We start from the raw sequence: 9,761 nt of genomic DNA on the forward strand, positions 1-9,761 counted from the left end.
GCCTCACCCTCCTTCGACATTTGGCCCTGCCCCTCATAACCTGCCTTTGGTCCCGCTTGTCGTGTCCTGCTCGGACCCGCTCTCCAGTGTGACCATGCCCCCTCATTCTTCCCAAGACCGGGCATTGGCTCCGCCCTCAGCCGTGGTCCCCCACCCCTCAAATATGGCCCCGCCCATTAAACGCTTCCTTCCCTCATACGTCTATCCCATGTGACCACGCCCCCTCTGCCTTCCCAAGACGTGTCGTGGCCCCACCCTCAGCCACAACCGCGTCCACTCTACTCTTTCCTGTGGCTGTGGCCTCTTCCTCAGACTGTCTCTCCCATGTGACCACGCCCCCTCCTTCTTCCTAAAATCTGGCCTTGGCTCTGCCCTCAGCCATGGCCCCACCCTTCGAATATGACCTCTTTCCCTTCTACTCTTCCCTGTACTAAGGTCTTAGTACTTCCCTCAGACCAACTCTCCCCTGTGACCACCCCCCTCCACCGTCCCAAGACCCATTTTGGCCCCACCCTAGGCTGTGACCTCGCCCCCTCAGTCTTAGCCCCGCCCCATGCGCCCACCGGCCTCACGCCCGTTCCGCCCTATGTCTCGCTCCCGGTCTCTGCAGCCATGTACCCCACAGCGGCCATCACGCCCATCGCGCACAGCGTCCCCCAGCCGCCGCCCCTCCTGCAGCAGCAGCAGCGAGAAGGTGAGGGGGCCGCGACCTCCCCTGGGCGCCAGCCCCGCCCTTTGACCGCCCCCCTCCACCTCCAGGACCTCCTGCCGGGTTTGACCTAGCCTCGGGGAACTGCTCGGCCTGAGGTCCGGAGAGACTTGCCTTCAGTTCCCAGCATCACCTGGGTGTTTGGGAGGCAATTGACTCTTGGTCTCTGAGCCTCCGTCTTCTCCTCCGGAAAGTGGGACCCGGGCTAGTCCCGACCCCATAGGGATAGCAGTGACCCTGTCTCCACCACGAGCTCTCTCCAGAGTGGAATGACTTTTTTTGAGTTTGAGGTCAGGGGGTGGGGTGATGAGGTATCTCTGGTGAGATGGGAGTTCCTCAGTAAAGTCAAGTGGGAGAGGAGTTAGATTCTGGAGTCGGACCGCGGGGATTCAAATCCACCCAGTGCTGACTTGAGGCATCGTCAGAAAGGCACCTCCCTGCCCCATGCCTCTGTTTCCTCATTGGCCGCAAGGCCACCCGTGCCGAGGCCTTGCTGGGGAGTGAGCAGCACGGTTCCTGACACATTGTAGGCACTCAGCCTGGAAGGAGAAGGCAATGGCACCCCACTCCAGTACTCTTGCCTGGAAAATCCCATGGATGGAGGAGCCTGGTAGGCTGCAGTCCATGGGGTCGCTAAAAGTCGGACACGACTGAAGCGACTTAGCAGCAGCAGCCTGGGAGGTTTTCCTCGCCTTAATCCATCTAGTGGGGGTGGGGGTGGGGAGCTGGAGCCAGGCGACCAGCCAGAAAAGTCCCCCGACTCCCCCAGGACATGGGAAGTTTATGGATGGCCTGGCCTGTAGACTGAGTTCTGTGAGGTTCTGTTCAATTCCTTGCCCAGCAGGGCGCTGTGGGTAAAAGCTGGTTCCGATGCCGTCTGTGCTGCTGTAACAGAACAGGATATCTGCTTTCTGGAAAGCCACCCGAGTTCCAGAGCCTCACAATACCAACTGCAGGGCTCGTGGGGGAAGTTGGGTCAGGGTACACCACTCAAAATGTTGCCTGTGGGAGTTCTCTGGTGGCCCAGTGGTTAAGACTCTGTGCTTCCACTACAGGAGGCACAAGTTCCCTGGTTGAGAAACTAAGATATCTCATGCAGCCCTGGTGTGGCCAAATTCTTTTTTTAGAAGTTGGCTGTGACATGGCAAAAAAAAAAAAAGACCTAATAAAAATGGTAGCACAGTTTTATTCATGTTAGATGATTAAGAAATCCATAAATAGTACAATAAATTGGGCATTAGAAGTTTGCACAGGAAAGTGGCGTCAGATGGGTTGTAGCATGTGAGTTATCGTGAAGTGATGGAAAGTTTTGTCTGAAATTAGACGGAGAGTCCGAACCTCAGATGGGAACAGGTCCTTCTCCTAATACACTTGGAGAGCTGAGAAAGGTGGTGAATGTGGAAGCTGCCTTTGCATATGTGTGTGCATTTTGCTTTCTTATGAGGTTCAGTTCAGCTAGGTGTGGCTTTCTGCCTTCACCTAGTGTTTCTTGGAGTTGAGCTAGCACACAAGCAAACACAAAATTCATGTTTGCTCACAACTGTTCTGTAACATATCAGTTGTGTGGAAACACACCTGTATTTTAAAAACAAGCACATTAGGGAATTCCCTAGAGGTCCACTGATTAGGACTCGGTGCTTTCACTGCCGTGACCCCGAGTTCAATCCCTGGGCGGGGAGCTAAATTCAGGCAAACCTTGCGACAGGGCCAGACAAACAAGTAAGCAAACAACAACAGCAGACAAGCACATTAGCAGAACTGCGGTCCTCATCAGGAAGGTAAGGGTGGATATGAATGTAATGTAATCTTGAATTTTGGATTTTCTGGGGTGGGGAATGTTCATCATGAGTGTTGGGATTTCTTGGTGGTTTGAGGGTTACCTTTGTTTGGGGAGACCTAGGAGAAGATCGTCTGTAGGTTCGGGATTAGCAGCAGGTTTGAGGACTAAACTGGGTAATTAAGGTTTTAAAATGTTCTGATTATTTATAATTCTTATATGAGCCATGCACTGGGGATTCTTCGGGAAGGAATGATTCTGATGGTTAGCTGTGCTTTAAAAAATTATTTCTGGTTGGTACAGCAAATCATTTAAACGTGACCAGTGGTTTCAGGATATCTGAGATTTGGGACTGAAGAATAATCTTTTTATTTCTCTACATTTTATTTTTGCATCAGTTTTGAAATTATCCAAGCTTTTAAAAATTAGCCAAGGTTTGGAAGGTTATCCAAGGTTTTGAGAATTATCTGGATGTTTGGGGTTTGGGACCGGGGAGTTACTTGTCTTATTCTAATCTGTGATCATTAGACTTCCAAAAATGAACCTTTCCATTTAAACCAGTTTTAAAGATATGGAATGATGGCAAAGACAGTACAGAGTTTCTGTTATACCCTACAACCAGTTCATCTGATTTTTGTCAATGACCAAGAGTTTGAGGTTTAGGGGTTTTCTGGGGGGTGTTGAGGTTGTCTGGGAGTTTTGGATTATCTGCGGTCTAGGATGAAAGGCTTTATTTCAGTTTGGGGGGCTAGGGATCATCTAAAGTTTGTCAGTTCTCTGGGGCCTGAGGATCAGCAGAGGTGTGGAGTGTCTGAATGTGGAATTTTATAGACAAGGGCTCAGGGCACCCTGCCTTCCCTCCCCGCTGTTTCCACGCCCCTCCTTTCTGGGTGTCAGGGTGCACCCCTCCCCCAATAGCTGGAGACACTAGCTGTGGGCTCCGGACCCATGCCCCTCCCCCGGGGGTCGGCCTCCTCTCCTTGGGGGCTTTATGTCTTTCTCTCCCCCCACCTGCAGGTCCCGAAGGCTGTAACCTGTTTATCTACCACCTCCCCCAGGAGTTTGGAGACACGGAGCTGACGCAGATGTTCCTGCCTTTCGGCAATATCATCTCCTCCAAGGTGTTTATGGATCGGGCCACCAACCAGAGCAAATGTTTTGGTGAGTCCTTGCTGTGGGTGCCCCTTCCTGCTTGCCACTCCCTGAACCGCAGGCCCCTTGCCCTGGGTGGGGTTGGGGGGTCGGGTGTGGTCAGCCACAAGACAGATCTGGTCTGAGAGAACCACATTCTGGGGCTTCCCTGAAGCTCCAGTGGTTAGGACTCTGTGCTTTCACTGCTCAGGGCCCGGGTTTATCCCTGGTTGGGGAAGGAACATCCCACAAGCTGTGCAGCAGGGTCAAGGGCAAAAAAGAAAGAAAGAATCACATTTATGATCATAACAAGCACTTATTAAGCACCTATTGTGTACCCAGCACTTAGCATGAGTCATTTCTAAGATTCCCTTGTTCATTCATCCATTCATTCAACAAATAGACACATAGGGGCTTCCCTGGTGGTCCAGTGGTTAAGACTTCGAGCTTTCACTGTGTGTGTGTGGGGAGCACAGGTTTGACCCCTGGTGAGGGAACTAGGATTCCGCATGCCACAGGGTGCAGCCAATAAATAAATCAATAACACAAGCCCTGTATAAGATTAAACAAAAAAACCCAAATAGACATACAGTGCACCTACTGTGTGCCAGTGCCCAGCACAGTGCCTGGCACAGATTGGTAAAGGAAGCCAACAAAAATCACTGCCCTCTGGGAGCTCAGAGCCCTGCCACCCTGCCTGTAGAACTTTCTCTGAGGATAGAAATATTCTATATCCCCACTGTCTGAGCAGTCCACCCCATGTAACTGCTGAGCGTTTGAAGTGTAGCTATTGTGGCCAAAGCACTGAATTTTTTATTTTACTTAATTTTAATGAATTTCAATTTCAGTAACAACTCATGGCCAGTGGCTGCCAACTGAATTGAAAAGCACAGGTCCAGGGGGAGGAGGTGGAAATAAACAGGCAAGAATACTGGAGTGGGGTGCCATTCTCTCCTCCAGGGGATCTTCTTGACCCAGGGATGGAACCCGAGTCTTCTGCATTGCAGGCAGATTGTTTACTGTCTGAGCCATCAGGAAAGCCCAGGATATAGGCCAGGGTGTTATAAATGATATAGAGAAAAATAAAACCAGTAAGAAAATACAGACTGATAGGAGGAGGCAGTGCTTCACTGAGGCCTGAATGATGAGGAGCCAATCATAGGAGTGTCTAGGGGAAGAGTGTTCTAGGCAGAGAGAACCACATGTGCAAAGGCCCTGGGGCAGGACAGGGAGGAGACAGGGAGGAGAGGAAGGCAGGGAGGGGAAGGGCAGGTCATGAAGGGCCTTGTGGGCCATGGGGAAGACTTCCTTGTCCCCAGACACAAAGGATGTTAAGGCTCAGAGATGTGTAACTTGCCCAAAGTCACAGGCAAGAACCTAAATTAGAAACAATCTGACTCCAAAATCTGGACTCTGAACCCTACCCTGTCCTCTGGGAAGGGCTGATTCTTGACTGCTTATTAAGCTCCTGCTGTTTAGTCACTAAGTTGTGTCCAATTCTTTGCAGCCTCATGGGCTATATACTGCCAGGCTCCTCTGTCCATAGGTTCCCCAGGCAAGAATACTGAAGTGGGTTACCATTCCCTTTTCCAGGGGATCTTCCAGACCCAGGGATCGAACCCAGGTTTCCTGCACTGGCAGGCAGATTCTTTACCACTGAGCCACCTGGGAAGTCCTGCTGTATATACTCATTGTCCAACCATAAAAGGGAAGAATTGTCCCCATTTACATGGGGAGGAAGGAGAGGTATAGATGGTCAAACAACATGCTTGAGGTCACACAGCAAGTTAGGAACAACACCCACCCCCCTGCCCCCGGCCCAGTACCCAGCCCCCCTGCTCCCACATCCTGCTTCTCAGTTCAGTTCAGTTGCTCAGTCATGTCTGACTCTTTGCCACCCCATGGACTGCAGCATACCAGGCTTCCTTGTCCATCACCAACTCCCAGAGCTTGCTTAAACTCATGTCCATCAAGTCAGTGATGCCATCCAACCATCTCATCCTCTGTTGTCCCCTTCTCCTCGCGCCTTCAATCTTTCCCAGCATCAGGGTCTTTTCCAATGAGTCATTTCGCATCAGGTGGCCAAAGTATTGGAGTTTTAGCTTCAGCATCAGTCCTTCCAATGAATATTCAGGACTGATCTCCTTTAGGATGGACTGGTTGGATCTCCTTGCAGTCCAAGGGACTCTCAAGAGTCTTCTCCAACACCACAGTTCAAAAACACCAATTCTTCAGCACTCAGCTTTCTTTATAGTCCAACTCTCACATCCATACATGACTATTGGAAAAACCATAGCTTTTGACTAGACGGACCTTTGTTGCCAAAGTAATGTCTCTGCTTTTTAATATGCTGTCTGTGTTGGTCATAACTTTTCTTCCAAGGAGCAAATGTCTTTTAATTTCATGGCTGCAATCACCATCTGCAGTGATTTTGGAGCCCAAAAAAAGAAAGTCTCTCTTGGTTTCCATTCTTTCCCCATCTATTTGCCATGAAGTGATGGGACCAGATGCCATGATCTTAGTTTTCTGAATGTTGAGTTTTAAGCCAACTTTTTCACTCTCCTCTTTCACTTTCATCAAGAGACTCTTTAGTTCTTCGCTTTCTGCCATAAGGATGGTGTCATCTGCATATCTGAAGTTATTAATATTTCTCCCGGCAGTCTTGATTCCAGCTTGTGCTTTATCCATCCTGGCATTTCTCATGATGTACTCTGCATATAAGTTAAATAAGCAGGGTGACGATACACAACCTTGATGTACTCCTTTCCTGATTTGGAACCAGTATGTTGTTTCAGCTCCAGTTATAACTGTTGCTGTATACAGGTTTCTCAGGAGGCAGGTCAGGTGGTCTGGTATTCCCATTTCTTTAAGAATTTTCCAGTTTGTGTGATCCACACAGTCAAAGGCTTTGGCATAGTCAATAAAGCAGAAGTAGATGTTTTTCTGGAACTTTCTTGCTTTTTCTATAATCCAACAGATGTTGGCAATTTGATCTCTGGTTCCTCTGCCTTTTCTAAATCCAGCTTAAAGATCTGGAAGTTCACGATTCATGTACTGTTGAAGCCTGGCTTGGAGAATTTTGAGTGTTACTTTGCCAGCGTGTGAGATGAGTGCAATTGTGTGGTAGTTTGAACATCCTTTGGCATTGCCTTTCTTTGGGATTGGAATGAAAACTGACTTTTCCAGTCCTGTGGCCACTGCTGAGTTTTCCAAAGTTGTTGGCATATTGAGTATAGCACTTTCACAGCATCATCATTTAGGATTTGAAAGCTCAACTGGAATTCCATTACCTCCACTAGCTTTGTTCATAGTGATGCTTCCTGAGGCCCACTTGACTTTGCATTCCAGGATGGCTGGCTGTAGGTGGGTGATCACACCATCGTGGTTATCTGGGTCATGAAGATCTTTTTTTTGTATAGTTCTTCTGTGTATTCTTGCCACCTCTTCTTAATATCTTCTGCTGCTATTAGGTCCGTACCATTTCTGTCCTTTATTGTCCCCATCTTTGCATGAAATGTTCCCTTGGTATCTCTAATTTTCTTGAAAAGATCTCTAGTCTTTCCCATTCTATTGTTTTCCTCTATTTCTTTGCATTGACAAAGGAAGGCTTTCTTATCTCTCCTTGCTATTCTTTGGAACTCTGCATTCAAATAGGTGTATCTTTCCTTTTCTCCTTTGCCTTTAGCTTCTCTTCTTTTCTCAGCTATTTGTAAGGCCTCCTCAGACAACCATTTTGCCTTTTTGCCTTTCTTTTTCTTGAGGATGGTTTTGATCACTGCATCCTGTACCAGTGTCACAAACCTCCATCCTAGCTCTTCAGGCACTCTGTCTATCAGATCTAATCCCTTGAATCTATTTGTCACTTCCACTCTATAATCGTAAGGGATTTGATTTAGGTAATACCTGAATGGCCTAGTGGTTTTCCCTACTTTCTTCAATTTAAGTCTGAATTTGGCAATAAGGAGTTCATGATCTGAGCCATAGTCAGCTCCTGGTCTTGGTTTTGCTGACTTTGTAGAGCTTCTCCATCTTTGGCTGCAGAGAATGTAATCAGTCTGATTTCAGTTTTGAGCATCTGGTGATGTCCATGTGTAGAGTCTTCTCTGTGCTGTTGGAAGAGGGTGTTTGCTATGAGCAGTGCGTTCTCTTGGCAAAACTCTTAGCCTTTGCCCTGCTTCATTTTGTACTCCAAGGCCAAATTTGCCTTGCCACATATCTCTTGCCTTCCTACTTTTGCATTCCAGTCCCCTGTGATGAAAAGGACATCTTTTTTGGGTGTTAGTTCTAGAAAGTCTTGTAGGTCTTCATAGAACAATTCAACTTCAGCTTCTTCAGCTTTACTGGTTCGGGCATAGACTTGGATTACTGTGATATTGAATGGTTTGTCTTGGAAATGAACAGAGATCACTCTGTCATTTTTGAGATTGCATCCAAGTACTGCATTTCAGACACTTTTGTTGACTGTAGGTGTACCCCATTTCTTCTAAGGGATTCTTGCCCACAGTAGTAGATATAATGGTCATCTGAGTTAAATTCACCCATTCCAGTCCGTTTTAGTTCACTGATTCCTAAAATGTCAATGTTCACTCTTGCCATCTCCTGTTTGACCACTTCCAGTTTACCTTGATTCATGGACCTAACATTCCAGGTTCCTATGCAGTATTGTTCTTTACAGCATCGAACTTTACTTCCATCACCAGTCACATCCTTAACTGGCTGTTGTTTTTGCTTCTGGAAACATCCTGCTTCTAGGAAGAATAAAGAAATTTCTGGAAGAAAACCTCCATAACATTCAGCAGTCAGGGGGTCGCATGCCTTCTCTGAGTCTCAGTTTCCTCGTCTGTATAATGGGAGGTGTGAGTGATATGAAGACACCCCCCCTACCCCATTTCCAGATTCCCCTATGGCTCCCTGTGGGCCTCAGCCAGACCCCTCAGCCCTGATCCCACCATCTCTCTGCCCTGACCTCTCTGCCTCTCCCACAGATCTCAGGTACCCTGCCCCCAAATGCTCACACATGTGGTTCCCCTCCCCCTGGGGTGGCCCCCAGCCCCTGTAGCCTCTGCAGAGCCCCCCAGAAAGTCTATGAGAACCAACAGGTAAGGGGTAGGAGTAGGGCTGGGTGGAGGGAATTATGTGGTGGAAGTTTAAGGTGTGTGTGTCAGGAGGTGGTGCGCTGGAGTGTTTCTGATGGTCCACGTTGGGGGATATCTGTGGCTGGAATGACTGATGGTGGCAAAGAGAGAGACAGACACAAAAAGAGAGAAGAGAGGGAGGGAGAGACATAGACAAGAAACACAAAGACACACACAAAAGGAGAGAAGAAGAGAGACAAGGACAGATAGACACAGAGACAGACAGGAAGAGTCAGATGGACAGACAAGACCCCAAATGGATGGAGGGCTTAGAGGAGGCAAAAGGTAGGGATCCAGAGCCTAGAAGGAGGTGGGCCTGGGTGGGGGAGGGAGACCGTGGTGTTCCCTGGACCCCCAGAAGCCCCACTTGTCCCCCTCTCCCCCTATCAGTTGGGAAGCCTCATCAGAGCAGAGCCCAGGTAAGGAATGAGTGCCCTATCCCCAGAGGCATGCAAGCCACCAAGGTGTCAGAACCACATCAGGACTGCTGTGTGTGTTCTGGGAAGCCTCCCTACCTCCCCTGGGTCATCTGCTCCTGCGAGCGCACACCCCCGCCCCCAGGACCCCACAAGCCGGGCAGCCAGGGCTGCAGCACTGGAGCGAGCCGAGGACCCCTGCGTTGCCCACCATCGTGGGTCCACCCCGGTCTCCGCAGGCTTCGTGAGCTTTGACAACCCGGCCAGTGCGCAGACTGCCATCCAGGCCATGAATGGCTTTCAGATCGGCATGAAGAGGCTCAAAGTGCAGCTGAAGCGGCCCAAAGACCCGGGACACCCCTACTGACCGGGCCCACAGCCACCCAGAGGCTGCGGGCTTGGCCCAGGTGAGCCGCTAGGCGGCCCTGCCCCTGCCCCACCCCCACCCTGTCTTGTCCGCACCCTCTCCTCATTCTCCAAACCCTCCCCAGGCTGGAGGGACGATGCAAGAGGCTTCAAGGAGCCCCCAGGTTTGGTTGACGGGGACAGAGCTGGACAAAGACACCCCCCCAGTCCCCCCAACCCCCTACCCT

The 9,761-nt window shown here is 49.5% G+C and overlaps 1 protein-coding gene across 1 annotated transcript in view; it reads left to right on the plus strand.

Annotated features, from left to right (window-relative positions):
* CELF5 (CUGBP, Elav-like family member 5) overlaps window positions 1-9,761 on the plus strand; it is a 20,450-nt gene that overhangs the window by 8,782 nt on the left and 1,907 nt on the right. The window contains exons 7-9 of the mRNA XM_010828439.1: window positions 611-694; window positions 3,504-3,647; window positions 9,408-9,575. Coding sequence (XP_010826741.1) covers window positions 611-694; window positions 3,504-3,647; window positions 9,408-9,535 — 356 coding nt within the window. The 3' untranslated portion in view covers window positions 9,536-9,575. The remainder of the gene's footprint in view (window positions 1-610; window positions 695-3,503; window positions 3,648-9,407; window positions 9,576-9,761) is intronic.

The sequence above is a fragment of the Bison bison genome, unplaced genomic scaffold (assembly GCF_000754665.1).
Source record: "Bison bison bison isolate TAMUID 2011002044 unplaced genomic scaffold, Bison_UMD1.0 scf7180017864492, whole genome shotgun sequence".
Lineage (NCBI taxonomy): Eukaryota > Metazoa > Chordata > Mammalia > Artiodactyla > Bovidae > Bison > Bison bison.